At 54.0% G+C, this 27632-nt stretch overlaps 1 protein-coding gene across 1 annotated transcript; it reads right to left on the minus strand.

Moving 5' to 3' along the window:
* Positions 1 to 497: 497 nt before the first annotated feature.
* On the minus strand, positions 498 to 27579 carry Styxl2 (serine/threonine/tyrosine interacting like 2). The gene is given in 16 exon segments (XM_047521406.1): positions 498 to 2442; positions 2444 to 2802; positions 2805 to 2963; positions 2966 to 3065; positions 3068 to 3238; positions 3241 to 3503; positions 3506 to 3634; positions 3637 to 3756; positions 7120 to 7337; positions 8889 to 8932; positions 8934 to 8966; positions 8968 to 9122; positions 10882 to 10976; positions 25977 to 26101; positions 26696 to 26828; positions 27490 to 27579. Coding segments are annotated over 14 exon segments (3465 nt in total). The 5' UTR covers positions 26087 to 26101; positions 26696 to 26828; positions 27490 to 27579; the 3' UTR covers positions 498 to 933.
* Between the last annotated feature and the right edge of the window lie 53 nt (positions 27580 to 27632).

Here is a 27632-nt window from a genome sequence, read left to right on the forward strand (position 1 = left end):
AGGGGCAGAAGTGCCTTGGGGAAAAGGGTAAAGACTCCTCACCAACTCAGCCCATCCACAGGTGTGGAAGGACCAAGCACACGGTCATTATCCAGTGATCCTTCAAGAAAGCTGAGCAAGGTGGCCACGAGGTTTTGTGAAGACTCCCCTCTGTCTGGTTGTGTTGGGCCTTTCCTGTCGCCCTCTGACTCCATTTTTGTGTTCCTGACATTCCACAGGGGACCTTCTTACCTGAGACCTTGCCACTCACACAACAAAACTCACTCTTTCCCTGCTTCCTTCTGTTGATCCTGGGAGGATCCTGGGACAGCCTCTCAGCTGCACTGCATCCTGGACTGAATCTTCCATTATTACTTAGTAACAAGATGATGGTGGCATTGTCCGGAGTCACAGCTCTTGTGGAAACAAGGTGGGGCTGGTCCATAAAAACCCACCTGTGATTTCTGAAGGGAGTTTCCCCTAACATCTAAAGAGCTAAAGTGAACAGAATGAAGAAGAAAGATTGACAACATACAATTTAATGGAGATCAAGACATTAAAAGAAACAACCAGAGCTGAGCATTGCTGAAAGAGGTCAGACTTGCTTCAAGACAGAGGAACAGAACCAAGTCCTGAGTTCATTACCTTCTGGACGTACGTTCCTTGTCAAGCCCACCTCTCCAGACCAGAATGAAAAACTATCAAATACGTCGTAAGTGAGGCACCAAGCATAGAGGGCCTTGGACCACCAGAAATGGCCTGAGCTAGTCCAGCATGGAGCTCGCCTCCCTGGCTCCTCTCCTCCCACCAATGCACCTCCGTATCCTTCCACCTTGGGCACTTTCGGCTCTGCCTGTTGGGCAGATCCTCTCTGCATCCTCACCCCGTGATGGGTGGTGGCAGTGTGAGCCCTGAGCCTGAGCCTGAGCCGAGCAGCGAGTGGGCCCGGCCTGCTCAGTCCTCCCTCCTCCTCTGCAGCTTAGTCCTAGTTTCCTCTTGCCGGCGTCTCCAAGCAGCAATGATGGCTTCGTCGTCCATCTCCTCCTCTTCCTCCCTGTCTGTGCTTCTCCGATATTGGGTCCGCCGCCCAGATGCAAACCTCCCCTCCTCTCTGTTTTCTGTCCTCTCTTTCTCGCCCTCTTCTTCGGACCTGGTGAAGCTCTGGGTGAATTTCCTCTTGGCTCCAAACTCAGAGAAGTCCGACTTGGAGGACTCTTCCACATCCTCCCAGTCCCTGGGCCTCGCCCAGTTTGAGCGCCGTGGCTCTGGGGACTCCTCCCCCTCAGAGGGCTCCGGGGTCCGGCGGAAGAAGTAGGGCTCTGGGCTCTCCTCCCGGGAGCTGGAGGTCTCGCTGAAGGTGGACCTGAACTCGTGTGTCTCCCTGCCCTCCCTGGCGGAGGACGCGGAGAAGCGAGACGTGCTCCTTACGGAGCTGCCGTCCGCGCCGCGGTAGGAGGAGGTGTCCTGCTCCTCGGACCGGGACTTGGAGAACTTGTAACTGGAGGATTTGGACTCAGTCTCCCGGTGCAGGGAAGATCTGGTGTACCTCCCCCGGGAGCTTCCCGACCAGTCACTCTGGGGAGGAGAGTCTTCCTCTGCCCTGAGGCCACTGAGCCACTTACTGATGCTGCTGTCCACGTCCTTGCCAGCTCTGCTGCCACTCCCTGGACAATTAGAGACCACCAGGGAGGAGGAGGTGTCCGTGTCAGGCTTCTGGGAGTCACTGCGGGAAGAGTTTCGGAAGCTCCCTATGGCACTGTCTGCCTCGCCATCCCTGTCACCCACGCCGTCATCCTCATCTTCCTTGACCTTCTTCTTCTTGAAAAGGGAGCTGCGTTTGTTGTCCGAGGCCAGCTTCTCCATTTTATACCCGGACATCTTCTCCCTCAGCTCCACCTGCATCTCCCTCTCCTTCCGGCCAAGCGCCTTCAGGTCCACGCTGTCAGCAAAGAGGCTGTAGACGGGCTTGCTGGCCCCCTGCGCTCTGCTCCCCGTGCCCTCAGCCCGTGAGCTCAGTGAGCTGCCGGAGGACAGCACGGACTGCGTGTCGCCGCTAGGTCTTGCCTGGCTCTGAGACAGCAGGCGGTCACCCGGGAAGGAGCCGCTCTGTCCACTGAGCATGGAGACTTGGTCGTCCCCCAGGCAGCTGGCCGCAGGCGCTGCCTTCATGCTTGCAATGGATGGTGAGCGAGACGACAGCAGCAGTTCGCTTTGCTTCTGAGCCAGGGTCTCACTGACCACGTTGGCAATCCAGTTCTGGATGCTGGCGATGGAAATGGTGTCCCCAGGCCCCACTGGCAGGCTAGGCAGGGGTGTGCTGGGGTTGGCGGCGGAGTATCCCCCTACGCTGCTTGCAGCCTGGGACGGGCCGGACTGGTGGCTCTGGGTGCTGAATACAGACGCGGTGTCCCCATTAGCACTGACTGAGGAGGCTGCGGAGCAGAGAGCAGACAGGGGGATGCTCCCGCCAGGCCACTGAGCCATCCGCCTCCCAGCTCCCCAGGGACTGGCTCTCCTCCAGCGTCTGCCGGCTTCTCTCCAGCAACTCCAGCCTCCGCTGTCTCTTCTTGGCCAAGACCACGTCCTCTCCCTTGCTCATCTCCACCACCTCCTCCTTGTTTTCGCTGCCCACCTTCTTCTGGTGTTTCAGCTTCCAGGCCTGGTAGGCCGTCAGATTGACGTCGGAGGGGTTGCGCTCGGCCGCAGCAGCCTCCGCGCCCTGCTCACCGCCGCCATCTCCTGCCTCCAGGTCTTTCTTGTGAAACCCGAACTGGATTCTCTTAATCTTCCACCTCTCCAGGGCAGTGAGCTTGTCCTTGTTCTGCTGCAGAAGTTGTAGAAGGAGCTGGCCTCGGAGGCCACGCTCTCCTGGTCGTCCTCAGGCACCCTGCTCCCGGGCTCCGAGCCCGCGTCCGCCTCCTCCCTCCGGCTCCTGGAGCGGAACCTCCGGGCGGCCTCCCTCTCGATCTCCAGCAGCCTCTCGTCCACACGTCCCAGGTGCTCTCGGTGGACACAGAGTCCGAGCGGCGCCGGGCCCCTGGGCTCGGGCAGCTGAGCTCCACCTGCCGCAGGACCGCGGCGCTTCGCGGCTGAGCGCGCTCTCGCTCTCCGAGAAGCTGCTCTGGCTCAGGGTGCGCCTGCGCCGTCGCCCGCAGTTGCTCTCCTCCTCCTCCTCCTGCTCCTCCAGAGCCCACCGCTGGTGGCCCTGCGCGTGGTACCGCTCGTTCCGGCTCTGCCACTCCTGGACGAGCCTCTCCACGCCTGGTCCCCGAGCTCCTGCTCCTGCTCCTGCTCCTGCTCCTGCTCCTGGCTGCTCTGGCGCCAGGAAGCCGAGCGCGGGCGCTGTCCAGCCCCGGCTGCCCTGCCGGCTGGCAGGCCCTGGCCCCTCTTCCACTCTTCATATAGCTGCTCCTCCTCCTCTTCATCAATGAGGGTGAGGGGCTTGGAGGCCTGGCTGGCCTTCCCCAGGGAGCAGCCGCTGAGGTGGCTGGTGGCGTCATCCTCCTCCTCCACCGTCAAGCGGGCACGCGCGCCCCGAGCGTGCTCCCAGAGTCCTCGCCGGCTCCCTCCGGGCCACAGTCCTCCTCCCTCTCCTCCATCAGCCGCTCGTTGAGCTCCCGCAGCTGCTTCAAGAAGCCGTCATTGGGATAGATGCCCGCTTCTTGCGCACGGTCATCAAGGCCCTCAGGATGGCCATGTTGTGGAAGATCATCAGGTAGGCCACCACCAGCACTGCTGACCGGCTGATGCCCATTTCGCTGCTGACCAGGACTTTCCCTGCAAATAGAACACACGAGAGGCATGATGTGATGGTGGCTCCCTGGGCCTGCTTGGCTCATGTGCCGTTGTGATCCACCCGAGTCCCTGAATCAGAGTAGATTTCAGGGCTGAAGAGCACCACTGGTCAGTTCAAGCTTGGGATCGCCCTGGCCATCATCCAGCCTCTGCAGGATGCTTCCTGCCATCTGGAGCTTTCTGACTCACAGACACACACCTCGTTCATGCTGGGTCACGCGAGTTTTGGAAATTATTTCATATGGTAGGGCAAAGCATAACAGTGCAACAGGCGTCCGGAATAGAGAATAGCACTCCTAATCTGACATTCTGGATGCAATAATGACTACATCTATATGCTCCAAATCTTATGTGCAAAATCCTTAAGAAGACAGCTATCATATTCTTCCCTAAAGATTTTTTTCTAGCTATTCTGTGTCTTTCAATCATTATTCAAACTTTTTTCTCATATTTCTGTGCTATTCTAGCCACTCTCCTCTTGGTAGAGAGCTGAATGGATCAGTTTCCCTCTGAGGAGTTTGGGTCTAGGATGGCGTGAGGCATGTCAGGTTTGGACTGAATGGCATAGAGTAGGTGTGACCCTCACCACCTACTCTAGTTGCATGGCCTCCGTTCACTCATTCTGTATTAGCCAGCTGTTCACTACTATATGAAATACCAGAGGCAGGCTTCTTTATAAGAAAAATTGTTTATTGAGCTTATGGTTCTGGAAGTGCTACACCTAGGGGCTTCATCTGGTGATGGCCTTTCTGCTGGTAGAGGGCCAAGGCAGTGCAGAGCATCACAGGGCAAGTGACAGGGAGCATGCATTCATGTCTGTCTTCATCTCTTCCCCTTCCTAAAGTTCCCAGGGCTCAATCGTGAGGGCCCCACCCTAATGGCTGCATCTAGCCCTAGTCACCCCCCAGAGGTCCTAGACATCACAGTCTGATTAAGTCTCCACCCTCTTAATTCCTCACAAGGGGACTCAATTCCAGGACATGAAGTGCGGGGGGACACTCGAACCATGTCTAAACCACAGCCCCATCCCAAGCTTGCAGTGCAGGTGGACACGCCCCACGAGGAGCTCAAGTCCTCTTTTGTATCAACTGGAATCTGTGACACTTAAACAAGGTGACTAAGTCCCGCCTCCCTTCCCGAGCACCGTCCCTGCCAGGGCTCTGTGGCTGTAACCCACTCCTGCAGTCTGCGGAGCTCTTGCAGGTCTTGACCCACCGTGCGGCACATCAGTCATCTGCTGCCTGCCCTCCTGCTCTGCCTCTGTTGAACTGTGATAGCCTCACCTCTACAGCTGCCCTCTAATGCTTGCTTATAATGCAGACTGGACCCTGGAGACCTTCTCCCTGGCTGTCACCAGTCTATTTGCCACCAGTCTTCGGGATGTTTAACGATCGGCTAGGACTCCTATCTGATTGAGATGGAAGGCGAGTCTTATTCTATCTGTGCCAGTGAGGGTCATGTCTTTGTCACAGGGTCAGAGACCGAGATGGGGGCGCTGAGGCTCAGCAGTGCTGAAGGGTCCTCTTCCAAAATCCAGTGACCACTGAGGGACACAGGAGGGCAGAATCCAGGTGGTAAAGACCACGGCTACCTATGCCCTGTCTCACTCCTCCCCCCAGCTCGGGGCCCCCTTGTCCTCCTGTCAGTCATCTGGTCCTCTGAGGAGCCTGGGTAGCCTGAGGGACGGCTCGTGAGTAGAAACCCACAGAAACTGGCTACTGCCAGGCCTTCGTTTGCTACCTGGGGAAGCGAGCAAAGATGGGAGCCAAGAGTGCTGGTCCATCCTTGCTCCTGGCCACCTGCGTGCCACTCCCCTGTCATCTCTGGGTTCCTTCCTGTGGCCTTGCATTGGCTGCCTCTGCTGCTGTGGAGGAGCTCGAGGTGGTTTTCTGCCGACTAGCAACCAAGGGAATCTCAATTGCTACACTCTGGCCAAGTCACCAGGCACCAGGGTCTCAGCTCCCAGGACTGTTGAAGTAAATAACAGGACTGCCTGAGGGGTCAGGGTGCCCTCTGCCCTCCTCCTTGTTAGCAACTGGTGTGAGCAGAGGACGCCACAGAGCAGAGGCTCTAGGGTAGGGGCCTTCACCAAGGAGACGACCCACAAAGGCAGCAGCCAGAGTGGGGGCGCGGCCCTATTCTGCCCAAGGCTGGAGGGAGAGGAGAGGCCCCCTCAGCAGCAGTCTGGGGCATGCGACTGGTCCCTCATGAACACCAGCAGGGAGCTTCCTGCTGGAGCCCCAGCTCCTCCCTCCTGCCCTCTCCACCAGCTCTCCTGTGGCTCTGGGAAGAGTTCCAGCCTCATTTACCCTGGGATGCTGCAGGACCTGCCGCCCGCCCTGTGTCTGCTGCTCTTGGCTCCCACTCCACAGGGAGGTCAGCCTTGTTGTCCAGGTCCAAGGGAAGAAACAGGCCCCTTCCACAGACCCTAGACACACACATCTAATCCCAGTGGGTCAAAGGCCCGTGTTTTTAAACACAGGGGATTGTGTGTGTGTGTGTGGGTGGGTGTGTGTACGTGCACATGCATTTGCGTATTTACACGTGTACACAGGTTATTTGTGTGCATATCCAGTTAGACATGACCTGTCCTTGCTGTTGGTGGTGACAGGAACATTGACATGCTGTTGATTATGATAATGGCTATGACTTTTTAGGCACTTACTGAGTGCTGGGTGTTGTGCTAAGTAAACCCTAGTATTAAAGATTTTTTTTCCTCATGGCAACATTAGAATTAGATGTTTTGACCTTTGTTCTATGTTTAAGAAAACTGGGGTTCCCCGTGATAAGGAAAATAGCCCCAGTTCAGGTGGTAAAAGCCTAACAATCTTGGACTCAGACTCAGGGTCTGGGCCACAACCCAGCGCTCTGGCTGCATGCTGTGGCGCACTGCCCTTTCCCTAGCCTGTCCTCCTGGAGACACATAGATACCCAGGCTCTCCTGTGGCTACTCCCATGTCACTTCCTGCAGGGACCAGGGCAGTAGCACTTGGGTTACAGGCCCTCAGAAAGACCTCCCAGATGGCTTCTCCAAGGAGCCGGTCAGCCCAGGAGCACCCCTGCCTTGCACTCGCCACCACCGGACATTTCCCACCCTCCCGCGTCACCTCCTGTCCCATTGTTAAGGTGTTAGCTTCTCCCTCCATTGCTGCAGCGCCTAGAACAGACCTGCATGTATTAGGCCCTCAAGAATTACTTGCCCAACAGTGACCATCCTGTCCCTCCTGCACTTCCTGGAGAAGCCTCTGTGTTGATCAACTCCCTCTGGACAGCCAGGCTGCCTCCTAGCATTCCCCACCTGCTTCTCCCGGGGTTCCAGCAGCTGGAGCCAGCTGAGCCCCTCACCTCTGTAGGTCAGCAGTGCCTCATCGAGGAACTCGGCAGCCTTGCGGAAGTGCTGGGAGATGTCCACCTCGGGGAAGTCGTCCACCTCCACGCCCAGGTACTGGATCTCCAGCCCAGTGTAGAATTCAGGGCCAGTGTAGACGCCGGTGCCATGCGCCGCATTCAGGATGTGGGTGATGCCCAGCCTCTTCAGCCTCCCCTTGTTCACAGCCACGCTCCTGCGGGGAGCGCGGGCATGGTTTGCTGGAGCCGAACTAGAGAGCTGTGCTACCACCAAGATGGCCAGCCTGCCTCTGGGCTGGGGAACAGCAGGGTGAGTGCCCCCACCTGTCCCCTGGAGGTCTGGGGCTCACTATGAGCACCCCTATTTAAAGGTCATGACCTGGCTGCAGCACAAGAGAGAGAGAAGAGATGGAGCTGGACGGGGAAGGGCGGGATGAGGAGAGCAGGCTGGGGTGCAAGGAGCCTCTAGGGTGGTCCAGGGTTCTCTGGTTACAAACCCCATGCCTTGGGACGCACCTTCACCAAAGCACAAAATTGGCAGACAAAGCGTGAGGGGTGTTGTGCGTGGATAACACACGCTGTATTCCCAGATCCCTTCATGTGCATTATCTTATTTTCTTACAGCAACCTTAAGGGCAGCGATCTTAACTCTCAGTTGAAGGTTATAAAAATGAACAACCACCCAAGACTGTGAAAGAAGAAAAGACGGAACAGGACCCAGTGTCTTCGAGCTCTTTGTGCTGCAGCTGAATTTGAGGGGTTTGATTGAAGAGCCCTGAGCACAGGCCTGCCTGGGGGGAAGCAGGGCCTTCAACTGGGGCAGCTAGAGATGCCTGATGGCCACGGGCAAGCACTTCTGGATGTGCGGGTCTGTTTAGAGCAGGGAGGATCCTGTGCGTACCCTGGGCATTAGGCTCCAGGCACCAGGCACTGTGGGAAGGAGTTCGGACCTCCTGTTCAAAGCTCTCCCCCACCACCCTCCAGGGCCCAGGGCCCTCTATGCTTGTGGATATGCGGCAATTACGTTGGGAGCACATCCGTTAAGTAGGCAGCGGATCAGCAAAAACTAGTTTCACAAATTAACCTGCTGGTACCAATTATGCACCGGCAAGACCCTGGAGGGATAGAATGTAAATGAGTTGTTTTGTTTTTGTTTTGGAAACCACTAATAACCTTTTTAAAAATAACATTTTTCTGATTATAAAGACAATCAATGTCTAGGAAACTTGTAAAACACGTAGGAACCTAGATAAGAAAACTAAAGCCCCCTGTAAAACCACTTCCCAGAGAGACACATCGTTAACATGCTATCACTTTTCTTTCTAGCCTGCTGTTTATGCCGCACACGCGCGTGCACACACACACCCCTCTACCTTACTCAAGAGCACCCGGCACTCTCCTGTAACCAGTTTCCCTCTCACTGTGGCGCACACTTTCTCAAGTGTCGGCACACACGTGCAGACCAGCACTGTCCAGGGCTCCTGCTGTCTGTCAGATGGAGGTTCTGGATGTCAAGAGATGGTGGAGGTGGTGTCTGTCAGGAATGGAGGCCCCGAGGAGGCACCGGAGGGACAAAGCTAGAACGGGGAGCCTGGGGATCTGCGTGTGGGTGGTGGGGAGTCTTTTCCACGGCTGGGGCAGGGCACGTGGTCAGGCAGCCTCCGTGGGCGAGCACCGGGACCTGGGGAAGCGGAAGGAATGTCCTCTCTCCCAGGCACTAACCGAGGGGGAGATCACAGGGTCGTGTCCCCATCGGTCGCACTTACTTCTCAGCTATGAAGACATTGGGCCAGACCTCGTCCACCTCGTTCCAGGGGGGCCTCCTGGCGGTCCTGGGCCAGGGCCCCGCTGCAGGTCCAGCACACAGGGGGTGTTGTAGAGGCTGGTGTCATCCATCTTCTCCCTGACCCGGTTGTACAGGTCCTCCACCAGCAGCTGCTCTGCAGACTCCAGCATGCCCGGACACTCTGCACCTGCTCTGAGCCCCCGAGGCTTGAGCTCTAGAGGGGCAGGTGGCATTGGCATCAGGGAGTGGGGACACCACAGCCCTCCCTGTTCCTTGGGAGAACTTGCTCTTGGCCAGCTTGCTCAGGACTTTGGGCGTGAGCTGAATGCCAGTGGGATCTGCCAGGATGGACTTAGTAGGGCCCGGGTGGCTCTCTCTAGCGGCTGGACACTGTGGTCAGGGTCAGCTGCAGGTGGGCATGGGTGACGGGAAGCAAGCTGGGTCCCTTATTCTCTCCTTGGTTTCTCTAAAGCTGGCCGCTAACAGTGTAGACCAGAGTCCCTGAGAACTAGGGTCTGTCTGATTCACACTATTGTCTCCTAAGGTGCCCAGCATGAGGTGGGTGTTGGGAATTATTTATCAAATGAATGAACGATTTCTTCCCTAACTCGGTTTCCTCTGCTAGTTGGATGCCCTTACACGTGGAATGCAAATAACCCTGGGAGAGTAAAGCTTTCAGGAGTCACGACCGCCGCGCTATCTGATTGGGTTCCTTTTAACTTATTGCGGTTAGTATCCGTCTCCCCACGCCGTAGCCTGAGCACAGGTCCTCAGCTGTCCAGACCCCAGACAGGTGGCCCGAGTTTGCCATGAGCTCCCGTGGCAATCTCAAACCAGGACCCAGTGTCTTTCTGACACCAGGTCAGAGAAGCTCAAATTCCAGGCCAGCTCAGATCTGACTCACCTTCTGAGCTGACCTTATCTCTTGATAGTACACCAGCTCACAATCTAGCAAATGGGTGGGTGGCCACCGAGCAAGATGCTGTCCTTCTCTAAGAAGGTAGGCAGGAATAGGGGAACCTATTCCTCTCTGGGCAGCCACATGACTGGAGGAGAGAGGAAGAAAGAAAGAGGCGTGTCCCCGTGTTGGACACCACTGGCCTGCACCACTTCCTCCCTGGGGGGCAGCCTCCAGCAGCCGCCACAGGATGAGCAGCCTCCTTTGGCGGGTGTCTGAAGTGGGCCGCTGTTCTAGGCCTGGGAGACCAGGGGGTCCGGCTCCGCCTGGGCCCTGCGTGGAGGATTCTGCTTCTGTCTGAAGTGTGCGGTGCCCACCCTGTGCAGCTCCAGCCGGCCCTGGCTCTACACGTTCTCTGATCTCTGTTTCAAAAGCGGGAAGAAGACTGCCACGCCAGAGCTCTGCGTTGCTTAAAACAGACAAGTGGCCCACTGCTCCCCACCGCTGGGGTTTCTCCCTTGGCTCCCTGGGGCCTCATACAAATGCAAAGGTAAAGTAGCAGAGGAGGGAGCTCGACCAGGCCTCAGGCCTCAGGAGGAGACACAGCACTGTCTTCCTGGGCTATGCAAGCAGTGTTGTTTTGATTTCCTCCCTTTCCAGTTTACAAATGTCCCAGTCCCTCACCTGGCCCTCCTGCTTTCCCTGGGCCTCTGGCCCACACCTCACCTTGGTTAGAGTACACCTCCCTGCCTGATCAATTTTCCAAATTATTCCAATTATCCGAGGCTTCACAAGAACACGAAGCCCACAGGCCTCCTCCTGGCCCTTTCCCTAACCCTAACCCTAACCCTAACCCTAACCCTGCCCATGACCCTTGAAGTCAACCGAAACGGCTGAACGGGGCGGGGGGCCTGGGGCAGCTTGGGCTGCCTTCCGTCGGGAAGCCACAGTGGCTTGGCAGCTCTGCCCTCTTCACACGGCTCTCCTGAATGGACAGGCAGCGCTGGGAAGCACAGGCCAGGGCCTCCCAGGGTGGGGCCCTCCACCCACCCAGGGCCCGCCACGTCAGCGTCACCTTCGCTGATGATCTGTTTGGCCGCCACAGCTGAGGAGAGGTGAATGGGCTCCATGAAAATGCTCTCCGTCTCTGCGTCCGAGACCACTGAGAACCTGAAAGAGGAGGACATGCAGGTGAGTGACCCTGTGCAGCCCGAGGGCAAGCGCCCTTGTCTGAGCGCAGCCTAGACCTGGCGTGAGCCTCCAGTGGGAAACCACGAGACGCAGGAGGAAGGCCTGCCGGGCCTCGGGAACTGCAGGGATGCAGCACCGCAGGGACCTGACCCCAGGAGCCTGTCAGAGCGAGCCACCCGGGTGAGCTGATCTTAGATGACGTGCCAGGCTGGGTTGTGGGGGAGGCTGTATCCTGGGGTTGGGGGACCTGCCCTGACATGGCCTCCCCTTCCTAGAGGTCCAGTGGCTCTTGCCTCTGCTACCAACAGTGCGGGATGACCCTAACGGTGCCTCCTCTGGGTTCTCCTGGGTTGGTGGGCTGGGCAGCCTGCGGCCATCCCCTCTCTTCCTGGTCTTCTTCCTGCTCCTGTGGGGGTGGACTAACAACAAGCCAGGCCCAGGGGAATGCCAAGGGCCAGACTGAGTAAAGGGACGCCATCCAGTGACCTGGAGCAAGGTCAAGGCTGTTTTCCAAAAGAACTTCAGTGGCGGCCTCCAAAGGGACCCTTAAGAAGCATGGGAAGAGACAAGGGTTAGGCCCCCACGTGGGTCCCCGTGGACGCCTTCCTAGTGGGCTCTGCTTCCTGTGTTTTGAATCAGCTTTGGTGTGTGTGTGTGTGTACATACACACGTGTGTTTCTTAATCTTTCCTTAGGACCAGAGAAGTGGGAAGATTTAATGGATACCATTTCTGAGTGCCGTCTATGAATTTAATCCTGACAAATTTCCCACACAGTAGGCATTACTATTCCTGCTTTACAATGAAGAAACAGTGACTCACACAGGTTGAGAAAATTCCCCTGGGCAGTCTCGGTAGCAGACATGGGCAGCCCTGCTCTAAGTCTTGCTGTAAGTCTCTTCACCACAATGCCCCGATACCACTCAGGTCAGAACAGAGAAGTGAGGCCACGGGTGGAAGCCACCCAAGCCCCGAGGCCCGATATAGATGCCGAGACAGAAGAGTACTTCAGAAAAACTTGCTGAGAGCGTGGATGGGCTGATGGAGCTCAGTGAGGTCAAGTCGAGTCTAACTGAACAAAGTTGACTTGGGCTAAGATGAACCCGAATGGAATTAAAGTGAACTGATGGGCAGAATGGTTGTCTTGAAGTAACTCCTGCAACACTAGAGTCCACCCACGGGAGGTCAGTGTGCTTGACCTCTGCAAGGCCGAGGAGAAAGGCTGCTGCTCTCTCCTGCAATTCTCCCCAGGATGTGGCCAGACCTGCCCATGCAGCCTGAGGGACAGCACAATGTGACCTTATCATCCAAAGTAGCCAAGACTGCGTGGTACTTATGTAAAATCCAACACAGACCAACAGAACAAAATGGAGGACATAGAAATAAATCCACATGAATAAATCTGCTGCCAATTGAATCCCAACAAAGGTGCCAGTAAAATGCACAGGAGAAAGGACAGCCTCTTTAGTATGTATGGGATTACTCCCTTGATATCTTTTCAGCAAGTTCATATTTTTGGAACATAGAAATGCTGTCAATTTTTGCATGTTAATTTTGTATACTGAAACCTTACTGAATGTGTTTAGCAGTTCTAATAGTTCAGGTGGAGTCTGTAGGTTTTTCTGTGTGTAGAATCATGCCACCTGTGGACAGGGGTAAGTTGACTTCCTCCCTCCTATTTGAATTCTTTTGTTTCTTGTTCTTGCCTAATTGCTCTGTGAGCGTCCTTGTCTTCCTCCAGGTCCGAGAGGGATGCTCACAGCTTTGTCTGCTCCATCCGAGGATGCTGTGGGTTTGTCACACACAGCCTTTGTTCTGTTGAGGTTCATTCCTCCCCTGCCTAATTCAGAGTTCTTCATCATGAAGAGCTGTTGAATTTTATTAAATGCATTTCTGTATCTATTGAGAAGATCATTTGCACTCTGTTCTTCATTCTTTTGCCGTAATGCATTTTATTTATTGATTTGTGTATGTCTATCCATCTTGGAATCCCTAGGATATATCATTCTTGATCAGGGTGTATGATCCTTTCATGCACTGTTGGATTCAATTTGTTGGTATTTTCTTGAGCACATTTGCATGGCTGTTCGTCAGTAGTCTTTAGTTTTCTTGGTCGTTGCTGTGTCCAGGTCTGGTTTTGGTATCGGGGTAATGCTGGACTGGGAAGAGTGAGTTTGGAAGGACTCCCTCCCTTTCAGTTTTTTGCAATCGTTTGGGAAGAACTCATGTTAGTTCTTCTTTGAAAGTTTGGTAGAACTAAGCAATGAAGCTGCTGATCCCAGGCTTTTCTTTGTGGGGAGACTTTATGACTGATTCAATATCATTCCTCATTATTAGTCTGTTTGGGCTTTCTGCCCTTGAGGTTCATTGTGGTAGGTTGTATTAGTCCAGAAATGGATCCCCTTCCTCTAGACTTTCCAATCTGTCGACCAGTTTGCTCACAATGATCCCTAGTGACCCTTGTGTCCCTGTGTTCCCTGTTGTAGGGTCTCCTTTCTCATCCCAGATTTTATTTACTTTGGTGCTCTCTCTTCTTTTCTAGGTTAGTCTAAATAAGGGTTGGTTGATTTTATGTTTTTGACAAAACAACCCTTCATTTTGTTGATCTTTTGTATTTTCTCTCTCTATTTCCTTTATTTATACTCTTATCTTTGTTATTTCTTTCCTTCTATTAATTTTAAGTTTGATTTGTTCTTGCTTTTCTAGTTCTGTGAGCTGCATCATTAGGTTTCTATTTTTTTTTAATGTAGGCTCTTTATTGCTATAAACTTCCCTCTTAGTACTTTTTATATCCCATAGGTTTTGATATATTGTGTTTTCATTTTCATTTGCTTCAAGAATTCTTTAACTTTCTCTTTGAGGTTTTTGGTGACCTAGTGATTGCTCAATGGCATGTTGTCTAGTGTCCATGAATTTGAACAATTTCTAACAATTTCCTCTTGTTGATTTCTGGTTAGTCCGTGGTGCTCAGAGAAGATGAGCGAGGTGCTTTCATGCTTGTTGGGTCTGAGGAGCCTTGGCTCGTGACCCGCGGTGGTCTACCTAGACAGCGTTCCGTGCGCTGATGGGAAGCGTGTTCTGCTACTGTAGGATGAAAGGCTCTGTGACACGCTCTCGGGCCCATTTGCTCTATGGTACAGTTCAACTCGATGTCTCTGTGTTGAATGTTAGTCTGGATGATCTGTCTGGTGGAAGGGAGTGCTGAGGTCCTGTACTGTAGCACATCTCTCCCTCTGGATCTCATGCTTTATGAAATCAGGTGCTTCAGCATTAAGTGCTTGTACGTTTACAGTTCTTATTTCCTCTCATTGAATTGATCTCATAAGTGCCCCGTAGCTTCCTTTCTCTTTCTCTGGTTTTTGGCTCGGAGTCTGGTGTGAGTGTCGTGGGCTTGCTCCTGGCTCCCTTTCTGTGGCGTGCCTTTTCCATTCCTCCACTTTCACTCTGTGTGGGTGTCCACTGGTGAAGAGTGTTTCTTAGAGGCAGCCTGTGATTAGGTCTTATTTTTTTTAAATCCATCCAAGCAGTCTGATTTTTAATTGGAGAATTCAACCACTGGCATTACAGGTGATTATTGATATGTAAAGATTTATTTCTGTTGCCTGTTAGTTTTCCTTTGGTTGTTTTGAATTTCCTTCCTTCCTTTCTCTCTCTGTCTTGTGGTGCAGTGGTTTTCTGTATTGATAAGGTTTGGTTCTTTTTCTCTTTTGTTTGTCTGCTTTTCCAGTGGGTTTTGCACTTTGGTATGCTTCACGATGGTAGGAATCTTCCAGGCTGCCTTCAAAAATCTTTGATAAGGCCAGTCTGGTGGCCACGAATTTCCTCAGTTTTTGCTCATCTTAGAAAGTCTTTATTTCCTCTTCTTTTCTAAAGTATGGCTGGTCTGGAGGTAGTACTCTTGTTTGGCAGATTTTTTTCCCCAGAACTTCACATATTACATCCCATTTCCTCTAGGCCTCTAAGTTTTCTGCTGAGAAAACTGCTGTTAGTGTCCAGCTTTGCTCTGGCTGTTTTCAGAGTCCCCTGAATGTCCATATCTTTACCACAGTTTGGGAATTCTTCAGCTTTTATCTCACTGAATAAGTTTCCTATGCCTTTCCCCTTCTCTTTCAAACAGCCATAATTCTCATGTTTGTTTAAAAGTGTCCTGTAAGACTCAATGCCCCCCCCTTATTGTTTTGTCTCTGAGTTTAGAAATTCCTTCTGCTCCATCTAATCTGCTGCCAATGACCTCGCTGTGTCTCTTACTTGGCTCCCTGAGCTCTTCAGTGAGGTGAACTGTTAGCTTCTTTTCTGTGATCTCTCTGCTGGATTTCTCATGCATGTTGAGGATTGTTTCCCAGTGTTGAATTGTCTGTCTGTGCCCTCTAGTATCTCACTGAGCTTCCTCAGAATAATTCTTTCGGATTTGTATTTAAGCACCTCACCAATTCCTCTTCCCCTGGGTCTGCTGTTAAGGTTAGTGCTCCAATAGAGCTGCCCTGTGACCTTGTTTTCTGCACTTCCTGTGACCCTGTGCTCATGTTTGCAAATCTGGTAGATCTGTTGTCTCTACCAATTTTTAGGGTGGATTTCATAGTAAAAGACTCTTGGGGCTGTCTTGGGGGTCAGGTGGCAGGCTTCGGTGGTCTCCGTGTGGCTTCCTCCGCTGTGATGGATGGCTCTGGACGTGGTGCATGTGGCAGCAGGGTTGGAGAGCCTACCCATTTCTGCAGGCCACACAGGGGTGGCAATACAGCAGTGCTCTCTTTGTGTCCACCCGTGGGTTCAGGCAGATGCATGGCAGCAGTGGTGTGACGGTCAGCCGTTGGGGGCCACGTGGGCCCGAGGCCACTGGAGTAAGCCTGGGCAGGTGTGCTGTGGCCCAGGTTGGCAGGCCGTGCAGGGCGGGGCTCCCGCCACCGCTGCTAGATGTGGCGCAGCCCGCATGCAGCCCACGTGGTGCAGAGGGGACCGGTCAGCCTCTGGAGGCCGTGTGGAGGTGGAGCCTCTGCCGCTACTCCAGGGGGCGGGGCCTGTGGCGGCACACACCTGTCAGTCTCTGCTGGCTGCATGGAGGTGGGATCCCTCGACGTGCCTGTGTGACGTGGCAGCACACGCCTGTCGGGCCCTACACGCTGGGGGTAGGTGAAGCCACGGCCACAGCCCGGATGGCAACTGGACCACAGCAGCAGCCACCGTGGCAGGGAGGTGTGGCGTGAGTGGGTCCCCTCCTGGCACACTGCAGTGGCGTGCACTCCGTGGCCACTCCCGCATGGGCTCAGGGTCACGAGGGCTGCAGGATTCCCCCGCAGGTGCCCATGTGGGTGGCTGCAGCCTCCCTGCTTACTTTTTCCCTGTCGTTGAAGGTCTTGCTTTGGTTCAATCTGGTCCTGGCTGGGACACAGTGTGGTTTCCACAGGGCACCCTGTCCCCTTTCTCCTAGGCCATCTGGAGTCTCCACGTCCCACAGTTTCCCCATTCTGTCCACGCTGCATGCCAATGTTCTCCCCCAAATATTCTAGCCCAAGGGAAGCTGTTTATTCTTGGGTTTTCATCCTGTTTTGGGAGGTAGCGTGCCCAGACCTCATGGCGGCCACCTCAGGGTCCCTGAGCTCAGGTTCCCTGCCTGGCTCTTGGCACTGTCCCTGAGGTCCACTCCCAGCCCATCTGGGGCAAAGTTGGACTGGTCTCCCGCCACAGTCAGCCCTTCGAGGAGCCTCTCAGGGGGAGCCACCAGGCTTTCCGGCCACCTGATGCCATGTGAATCAGAGATAAGCTGCCCAGGTAAGCACTGTCCACAAAAGGGAGAAAATAGGTGGATGATCTTTAGTCGCTAAGTTTTGGGATGATTCATTAAGTCCCAGTAAATCAGGGGAGCCGCGCTATTCCAGGTGCTAAGTGTTCTCCTGCCCAAGAATGACAGAGCCTGATCGTCAGCGCTGGCCGGCCGGTCTGCTCTGGAGGGAAGTCACCACAGGACAATGACAACGTGGTGAGCAGAGCCCGCCCCTGTGGCCCGGGTACCCAGCCTGCCCCAGGGCTTTCGAGCAGCCATGCCCACAGGCCTGGGCAGCAGCTCGCGTTTTGTGATATTCTGAGCCGTATTTCCATGTCAACAATATTTACTGAGGGATTTTTAAATTTTATGTTTACCTTGCTTACATTTCTATTAATAAAATATGAATCCTTGCATTTGCTAAGGGTCAGATCATGTAAATCGAAGTTCGAGGCAAAATAAAACAACACAAATCCACGCTGAGAACCTCGGTGCTGCTCTGGGCCTGGGGCGGGGCTTGGCCAGCGGCTCCTGGGGTTCCCCTCTCCCATGCGGCAGCCTCCTTCGTGCCTCCGTGGGCCTCCAGGACCCTGCATTCAAAAAAGGCTTTCTCGGGTGTGAAGCAGTGGTCCAAGCACTGGTGCCGACCAAACAGACACGGGAGGTGCCCTCACCGTCAGGTGTGCATGACGGCCCCGTGGGGAGGCTCCCGGCTTGGCATCACCTAGTCCACCTCCCGAAACACACCGACTTCACATTGTGAGGATTTGGTTTTAAGTGAAAATACTTGTTACTGAGATTTTTTGCAAAGTATACCTAAACCCTGAGGCTGTGGGTTTGATAAGGAGAGAATTTGAAATTAAAATGTGAATACAGAAATGACTGAGAAACATTTCCCATCTCATGGGTGGAGAGACTGAACTTCGTGAATCTCAAAAAGCACACGCAAAGACCCTCCCGGTGCACGTGTGGAAGTTGGTGGCTTTATCGCTGAGAATGCGGATGGTGACGAGCAGATCTCCTCCCCAGCCCACTGGTCTGTGTCCTGGGCTGCCCCACGTTATCCAGCGTGGAATGTGGGGCATGGGTTTCAAATATTTTCAGGAGCCAACTGCCACGAGGGGAGATGTAAACCTTACAGTCATGAATTGTTCAGCCACAGCCACAGCGTATTAAGTCTAATAAAGAGGGCCTTGCCAGCTGGACCCCCAAGGACCCTGTTTTCCGCAGAGAAGCAGGATTGCAGAAAAAGAAGGGAGGAAGGAGGAGAGCCCCGAGCTGCCGTGCCTGTTGGCATCTGCAAGCTCAGTGAGATGGCAGTCCTAGAGGTCAATCTATGACCACATCTATGCCCAGCCAGGCATGAGACGGACACTCGGGCTGATGCGAAGGCAGCGGCACCACCGTTCAAGCCCCTGTCCAAGCCGCGGGAGGCAGAGCAGCATGGGATCTGTATGCCTCCTCGCGGGATGGGGAGCAGCAGCTAAAACACCGCAGGGTGCACTGCCAGAGCAGCCGTGAGGGGAGCACGCCGGGCTCCCCAGGCCAGGCAGGGGGTGCGGCCCTCTTCACACCTGTGCCGCTTGGAGCCCCAGGCTGGGCCCCCTCGGCATAATAGAGCCCATTCAAGGGGTTGTGCCTCTGCTTGGGAAAGGAAGAAGGGTGGGAGGAAGGGAGGAAGAAGAGAGAGAAAGAAGATGGGGCATCATTCACGGCAGGCATAAGTTTCGTTCTGTGGGACTCAAAAATGTGCGCAGCGGCTGGGTTGAGGCTCAGTGGTGGAGCATTTGCCTGGCATGTGTGAGGCACTGGGTTCGAACCTCAGCACCACATAAAAACAAATAAATAAAACAAAAGTATTGTGTCCATCTACATCTAAGAAAAACATTTAAAAAAATAAAGGTCCATTAACAACTAAAAAAATATTTTAAAAACACGTGCATTCATGTACACCCACTCCAAGTTAGATGTAAATGGTTTGTCCTACTGCAGAACAGTCAGCAAAGTTTGAAAGCCCCTACTTTAAACCACTAGCCAGGCTGTGCAGAAACAGAATGGAGTGGAACTGGGGTCCTTTACCAGATACCCTACTGCTGATCACTTCCTGTCAAGCAGTCTCTTGGACCTGAATGGAGACAGAGGCCTGAGAGGGGACATCTTTTCTGATTTGGCTTTTGTGGAAAAGAACCAGATTTCTGAGCTTCTTCTAATTTCCAAGTGTCCAGGTACTTAGGAGAAAGTGACCACACACGGGCAAAGCTCAGGAAGGAAAGGAGTTAGTGAACTAAAGAAAACTAATTTTTAACAAATAGTTTCCAACAAGTTCAGTGAACAGGATGAGATGGAAAAATCTTCACAGGAAACAATGTTAAGAGGGGAGATAGGAGGAGCCATTGCCCAAGGAAGCAGTGTGGACACCCTGAAATTTCACTTCCTGTCCCCCAATCCCACCACAGCAGCTGGACGCCAGGGAAGGACAGCCACACAGTCAGGAACAATGCTGCCCCAGGAGGAGCCTGGTGATCACCACGGAGGAGGAGGCAGGCCAGGAGCACACCATGCTCAGGCCGTCTGTCTGGGGGCCAGGCAGACCTGCTGCGGGTGAAGGGCAAGGGACAGCCCTGCCAAGCTGCCCCACGGGGCACAGGGCTTGCATTTAAGGTTATCTCCTGATCCACCTGGGAAAATTGCCCAGCAGGGAGGTGGAAAACTCCCAGCTGCAGGGTTCGACTCACAGGGCCTGGGGTTCTTGAGGCCAGAGCCCAGAGCAGGCAGTCACCAAGTCTGACAGTCCTGGCCACTGACCACACACTGCCCAGATTTCCATTCACCCTAGGATGAGATTTACAGGTGGGGCCAGGACAGCAAGCAGGCTCCATCCCTGACTGGTTTACTCAGCTCCTTGGAACACTTGGTGAAGTTTCGAAAGGCCCTGTCCTCCTCCGCGGGAGGCTCACAGTAGGTCTGCGGGCGGCTGGAGCTCGGCTGCAGGGGCCTCCAAAGTGGCACATCTTTCTGGGTCTGCAACATGATTTTACTTTAAAGGGTCGTTGCTGATGTGATTACGTGAAAATCCTGGGATGAGATCATCCTAGATTTGGATAGGTTCCAAAGTCAAGTGTCCTTATAAGAAAAGCGTAGAAGATGGAGAAGGTGGGGAAAGAGACCGGAATACCGCCCATGGCCAACACCAGCTGGGCAGAGACGAGGAGGCTAGCCCCTGGGGCCTTCAGAGGGCACGTGAGCTTTTGGCCTCCCAGACCATGAGAGAATAACTGAGGATGTTTTCAAGCCACCTACTTTGTGGTGACGTCTGGAGAAGAGGCACTTGCGACTTGGTGTGTAACTTAAGTTCACACAGATTCAAACCTCTCGCTAAAGAGATAGAGCAAGAGGATGGGATTTCAGGCACTTCCAACCGCAGGGAGGACTCTTCGGGTGGGACCAGGACAATACGTGGATGCGTTGCTGAGAATACAGTATTTGCTTTGGCAGAATTAGAAACGCAATGGATTAGCTATCGCACGTGGGACTGTTTGAATAAAAATGCCTCGACATTGCGAGTCCCTGAGAGTGACTGGTTCATCAGACAGCCTTTGTGGGAAGGACAAAGGGAGAGAAGCACCCTCTGTCAAATACCTAAGCTGCCTTTGTACCTCTGCATGGTTTAATCTCTGCCCCTGGGTAGAGCTGGTATTCCGAGGATGTGGTTCAATCAGTCACAGAGCTCTGGTGGCCAGTGAGCCCAAGAGCAGATCTGACCTCAGTCTTGGTCTCAGTTACACCATGAAGTTCCTCCCACACTCTACTGTCTGATCCAAGAGGGTTTCACCAATTGTTTTCATGACTTTTGAAAAACAGCTTTGTGGTATAATTGATAAATAAACTGCACTAATTTTAAACGTTCCGGCTGTTGAGTTTTGACATACATAACCACCCGTGGAATGTCACCAAATCTAGGCTGTGACTGATCCGTAGACATGCCCCTGGGCACCTTCCCCTGCCTGCCTGGTTTCTCCCCAGGTGACTGCGATCTGCTGTCACTGGAGGGGTGAGCTTGCCCTTCCTAGTGTTGTATGTGAGCAGAATGATGCAGCACGGCCTTCCTGCTTGTTCACTCGGCACAATCGCTCTAGGATGCACCGCTGCCGCTGAAGCCGTGCTGTGGCCTCTTACAGCTCTGTTCTCTTTCCTGTGGACAGATGCCACCATGTGCCCACCCATTTCCTGGCTGATGGGCATCCTAGGTTTTGGCAACTACAGACACGGCTGCTATGAATGCACAATTCCTTCTATGAACAAGGCCTTCCTAGGTGTAGCGTATTTGCAGGCAGGTGCAGTTTAACTTTGTAGCTGACCATTTGTAAAACAGTGGCACCATCTTATCTTCCCAACAGCAATATGGGATTATTTCAGCTACTCCACTTCTCAGTCTTTTTAATTTTTAATTTTAGATATTCTAATTGATATATAATGGCAATTGTGGCTTTAATTTGCATTTCTCTAATGACTAAGGATTTTGAGCATCTTTTTCATATGGCTGTTTGCTATCCACATGTCCTCTTCAGTGAAGAATGTGTTCAAATGTTTGATCCATTTTTAAATTGTTGTTTTCTTATTAGGTTTTGATATCTGATTAAAAAAAAAAAACTCTGGAATACAAGTTCTTTATCAGGTATTTACAAATATTTTCTCCAGTCTGAGGGTTGTCTTCTCATTTTAAACACTGTGGATCCAGTCCTGAGGGGTCAGTTTGGGTTGGCCTCTGAGTAAGGGAGTGGTGCTGATTGACAGGCTCAGGGGCCTGCACAGTACGCACACCTGTGATCCCAGCAACTCAGGAGGCCAAGGCAGGAGGATCTCGAGTTCAAGGCAGCCTCAGCAATTTAATGAGACACTGTCTCAAAATGAGAAACAAAAAGGGCTGAGGATGTGACTCAGAGGTGGGGGGGGGAGTCTGTGCAGCCGTAATATTGATACCTAGGCCCTTATAACAACACTGTGGGGGCAGACGCACAGAAGGGTCATCAAGTCCTCCTGGACGCAGGACATGCCTCAATGCAGCTCAGCCCTTTCCTTGCGCTGCGTGAGTCTTTGGGGCTGGGCTTGCTCCTGCCTAGGAAGGGAAGCCATAGCTGGAAGGGCTGATCCAGTGCCATCGGAACATCCCCACATACAAGTGCTCTGTCCAGGGTAGGGTGACCTTGTGTGAGTCCGTGCAATCAGCACACTGCTCCCTGGCCTCCAACCTCCCCCTCAGTGGCTCCCCTGGTGTGCATTCACCATTGGCCTTCCCAGCCAATGCTCCCAGGAGCTGGTCACACCAGTGACAGGCAGCTCGTAGCATGCATATTCCCCAGGGAGTTATTTAAAACCCTACGCCACTGCGTTCATCTTTCTCTGGCCTATGTCTGTGGGCAGCTGCCATGTTGTTGGACCCTCACATCCTTGGCAAGGGCGGGTTGCTTCTCTTCTGGGTCACACAGCAAGACTTCTTCTCAGTGCCCACCCTGCAATGCCCTGAGTGAACCTGCAGGGTCTGAGTTCAGCCCTGTGCTCAGCTGCCAAAGGAACCATGAAACAGTTCCCATGGGATGGATGGCCACTCTCCAGGCAGGGACTCAGGGTTCACATCACTCACACTCTGATTTTACACTGTCTTTAATTTTGGGTATGCTGGTAGCATAAAGTGGCACTGAATCGTGGTTTACATTTAATTTTTTAAATTATTTTTTTGTTTTATTGATTTCCACCTTAATTTTCCCATGATCAGAGAAATTTGTTGATCTTCGTATCGCCCAGTACATGATCTACTTTGGTAAATATTCCATATGCTCCTGATCTGTTGTTGGGTGATACTCTATCATGGCGTCAGGTTAGTGTCATTTACAGTTTTGTTCAGACTTTCTCTATTCATTTTTGTGAGACAGGTCCTCCCTGGTCGCTGGGCTTGAGCGCGTGACCCTCCTCCTTCAGCCTCCGGAGGCATTCACAGGTGTTGGCCACCCTTCCATATTCTTCAGGATTTTTTTAAAAACTACATTTAACTAAAAGTGTAGACTTTAATTTTTTCCTAAGTTCTGTCAATCTTTCACTTTACCTATTTTGAGGTATGTTGTTAGATCACAGATATCTAAAACGATCGTGTCTTCCATCACTGTGAAAAGTCCCCTCCGTGTCCAGGGACGCTTGTCTTGAAATCTGCCCCGTCTGTTGCCAACGCAGCCTCACTGGCTGGCCTTCACAGGTGATTACAATCGAGGCAGCTTGTGGTTTTCAGCGATGGCTGCGATACCCCCGTCCCACTGTTCTCTACGATGTCACCTGGCACCTCCTCTGACAGGTAGCAGGGTGGCGTCTGTGTTGCCTCCCCTTGGAACTGTGCGGACCTGTCTGGAAGAGCCCAGCAGAAGTGCCTCTGTGTGACCCCCGCGTCTAGACCATGCAAGCCAGCGCCTGCCTTTTAGGCTGCGGCCCTTGGAACCAGCGACTGTGCTCTGAGGAAGCCCAGAGCGGCCCTCGTGGAAAGGCCATCCCAGGTGTTCTGGCCGACAGTCCAGGTGAGTCACAGCACAAACTGCCAGACGTCTCAAGAGGCCTCTGTGTTCCGCCCCCAGCTCTCGGGTCACCAAAGTCATCCTTGAAATCTTTCCAGTCGAGGCCTCACAACCCAGGCAGATACGAGCCGACCTGCTGGCCTGGTCTGGGGCCTAATGGTGACTGTGAGCCCCGGTTGTTTTCTATCACTGAAACGTGGAGTCACGGCCAGAGACGAAGCAGTGCAGTGTAGGCTTCCTTTCCTCATGAAGCTTTGTGTTTCTTTAAGGCATGACTCTTAAAAGCAGCGTGTGGGCTTTTATAAAAGAATGAGCCCAGCCGCCTTGTCTGCTGATCGGGTATTTAGTCCATGTAAGTGTGATGCCACCTCTCAGGTATTTGGGTCCAAATCCACCGTCCCCCTTTTGCTTATTATCTGTCATGCTTTTTCTGTGCTCTTGGTCTCCTTTCTTTCCTCCTTTGGGCCACTCTCTCCCCACCAGTGCTAGTTACACACCTGCTGCAAAGCTCTCCAGCAGTCACGCGGGACATTGCGATGTGCGCCCTGGATTTTCACCCAAATCTACAGCTTCGGGTACCTTTCAAGAAAGCTGTCAGTAACCGAGACCAGGAAGAAAGGGTTGAGAGCTGTATTCAGGAAGCACCTTTGGGTGTGCTACTGACAGTCCGGCCTGCAGACTCAAAAACCTATTCTGTTCCAGAAGTGATCATGCTTTCAAAGAAACCATGAGCTTTAAAAGGCTTCAGGCGGAAAAAGCCTGAAAGCAGCAGCGAGCCCCGGACTTCCACCAGCAGGCAGTGTCTGCAAAGGCCGTTCTGCCTCCAGAAGGTGCGCCCCCCACCCTGCTTCAGCTCTGACCCTGCAGCATGACCCACCAGGAGCTGTGGCCAAAGAGAATGATGGCAGCAGAGTCCCCAGAGAGTCACATGGTGGCTGCACTAGGAGACCTCACACCAGGCAGGCGTGCCCACCAGTCACGGGGCTGCTGTGTCCCACCTCTGGTAGGATGGGAGCTTCTTTGCAGTTAACCTGGTCAGACCACAGGGTGCTGCGCTCAGGCCTGAGGAAGATGGCCACCCGCTGCAGAACCAGCCTTTGGAGGAGACATGCAGCAGTCCTACTAGGACCCCGGGATGTCACCCTTCAGGGGTTGTGTGTCCTGAGCAGGGAAGCAATATAGACAGCTTTCCAGAGGGGAGGGGTGCTGTGGCCGAGTGGAGACCTCTGGATCAGCAAACTCCTTCCCTCTGTTCCTGGGCCCGTGGGACTCACTTCCCATCCCCCCACTTACAAAAAAAAAAGGGGGGGGGGGCTGGCTGATGGAATATACACCAGGAAGCGACACGGCTGATCATTTTCAGACCTGGCCCATACAACCCACCGGGGACAGTCTCCGTGCTCTCTCGTCTTGTGATGTGGGTAGGCACAGAGACCTTAGAAGACCAGCTTCAAAACAGCAGACCCACAAGGCAGAAGGAGTCTCAGTTCCTGACTCTCAGGCACCTGAGTTTGAACTTAGTGTGAGAAGGAAATGTCCTTTGGCTAGGAAGGCTAGCGTTGACCACGGAACCCACAGAGCGTCCCGCCCGGCCACACAGCTGCTCCACTCTATGGGCGCACAAGATGGGAGGGGGATGCTTGAAACCTCTCGATCCTGATGGTGAGCATCTGCATCTGCAGGAGAAGCCTGCAAGCTCCATTTGGGCAAAGAGCCTCGGCCCGTCAGCGCAAGCACCTGCCCTGCTCCCTGCTGCTCAGCAGGGAAGCCCCTGGACACGGGAACCAGCAAGACCCCAGGAGAACCAGGGACCTGAAGTCGAGCAGAATCAGACCCTTGGAAGCACGCGTACCTCCAGGTCCTCTAGTCGGGCCTTCCCTTCCTTTCCAGAGACAAGGGGAGGTGGGCTCGAGACCTCAGGGATCTTCAGTTTGAACGGTGTCAGTGCTGTGACCAGGAGTCAGGTCTGCCATCAGTTGTGGCGGAAGAGGATGGACCAGCGCACACACCACTGTCTCAGCAGATGCGAAGCATGGCATTTCTTTACTCTCATGGATTTTCTTAAATTTTATGCAAATTTGTCATTCTACATCCTCACATATCCTTGATGCTTTCAGTGGGAAAGAAAGCTTTAAATCACTTGTCATAAAGTGAGGAGGCTTGCTAGGAAGGGGTGTGCTTATCAGCCTGGCGCCCGGCCACTTGGCCCCGGCATACTTATCTCCCAGTTGGAAAGGCTGATGGCGGATGCAGAGCTATTTTAGGGTGGCCTCTGGCCTCCTGCTCCCTCTCCGTCAGCCTCACATCCAGCCCCAGCCCCACCGAATCAAGCACACAAGGCAGACCTGACCAGTCCCTACCACCTGCACGGTCTGGGCCAGCAGAGCCTCTTCAGGAAGCCTCCACTGGCCCTTCAAAGACCATGGTGTCCCTTTCCCTGCCCACTACGCCCTGTGCCCTAGAAACACTGCCACCTGGCCCTACATGCCATGCTGCGGTCAGCTGGCTTGTACACGTGCGTCCTTCTCCAGGGAAGACGCATGGAGCCCTGGCTGTTGCCTGACTGTACCAGCCCGGGTGGTGGCCCTGTGCTCCCGCAGCCCTGCTTCCTCGCTCTGGCCCCTGGCCCTCCCTGGCCGCCGTGGCTGTGGAGCAGGCGCACTTACTGGCTGGGGGAGGGACTGCGGAGGTAGTGGGCCTGCACCGCCCGCACGCTGGCTCCATCCTCCTCGTCTGGGACCACCTGCTCCTCCTCTGGGTCCCCGCCGGACGCCATGTCAGCCGTCAGCCCCTGTCAGGCCGGGAAAAGGGCGGTTAGGGAATCAGGTCCCAAGGCTTTGGGCAGCGGGGGGAGTGCCAGCAACGTCACCTTGGGGGCCTGGGAATGGGAAGGTCAGTGCCTCACACAGTGGTGGAGCTGCCTGGGACTCCACCAGGACTCCAGGAAGCACAGGGCCGTGTTCACCGCCACCTTCAGACCCGGGGCTGAGGGTGGCCAGCGGGGCAGGGAGGGGAACCGACCTTCACCTCGACCTTAGCCACACCGGCCGAAGAAGAGCCCAGTGCCAGACTAGATTTTCTGCTGAACGCAGGGTGTTCTGCGTGTGCACGCGGCACCAGCCCCGGCACGCATGCGCACACACACGCGAGCTCACGCACACACCTGTTGCCTGCACGGGGAGAGGTGCGGCAGCCTCTGTCCGGGAGACCTATGAGGCCGCTGGAGTCTGGGTCTTGGCTGAGGCGCCTCCCACAGCCTCCGAGACACACAAGGGCCCCCGAAGCTGGTCCCAACATGGCGGCTGGCCCCAGACACGTGGGCAGAGCTGCTGCCCCTTTGCTTGAAGTCGGGCTCACCAGGGCAGAACCAGGGAGAAGCACTTACCTCCAGCAGGCCTGGATGTCCACACGAGGGCCCAGGACCCAGACAAAATGACCAGAAACAGCGTCCAGTGAGAGAGGGGCCAAGCTCTCTCCTCTCTTGTGTGGCTTCTCTGACTTCTCCCGGGGCAGGGCAGCTGTTAGCAAGAAACCTTAGCCACCCTCTAAATTTAGCCTGTGGCCCCACGGAATGGCAGATCTCCGGGAGGAAGGAATGCAGGCTGGGCCAGTCCCCAGAGCAGGCTTTCTTAACCCTTCCCCTCCTGGCTGATTCTCCAGATGCCCACCTTTAGCAGTGAAATGGGAAGAAGTTCACGGTGCATGGAGAGGGCTGGAGAGGCACTTCCCCTGGGCTCCCTCTCGTACCCTCAGCCTGGGGCTGTCTATTCAAAGCCCTTCCCCAAAATAGTCTAAATCAACAGATCTAGAAGAATAAAAGTCTTAGTTCAGTCCCACGGCGGCCGAGAGTCTTAGGCATGGGAGAGCAGCACACTGCAACTGGAGAGAGGCCCCTGCTCGTGGCCAGATGGCGTCCTTCTAACAGAGACGACCGTTGTGCTTCCCTCCCCACCCTCCCCACACTCCAGCCCCTGCGGAAGGCCGGTCGTCAGCCTTGGTGATATAAAAATTGCACGAGCTTCATCAACTTCAAATGCGCTCATAACCCCCCTTGCTACAGCCCTCCTCACTGTGGTCACAGCCCCAGGGCCCCATGGCTCACCCCGCTCTCCCCACACTCCTCTCTTCCCCTTTGTTCATCCATCCATTTTTCTGCCCATTTAAATATTCGCTAGTTACCTGCTATGAATCAGGCACGGCACTGGACCAGAGTTAGTGAGACACAGCTCGAAGTGTCTGTTCTTCCTCTCTGGATGGAATAGTGCCCCGCACGTAGTATCATTAGAAACTGGCCAAATGAATGAATGAGCTCACGGTTTATT

Source organism: Sciurus carolinensis, chromosome 12 (assembly GCF_902686445.1).
Source record: "Sciurus carolinensis chromosome 12, mSciCar1.2, whole genome shotgun sequence".
In the NCBI taxonomy this organism is placed as follows: domain Eukaryota; kingdom Metazoa; phylum Chordata; class Mammalia; order Rodentia; family Sciuridae; genus Sciurus; species Sciurus carolinensis.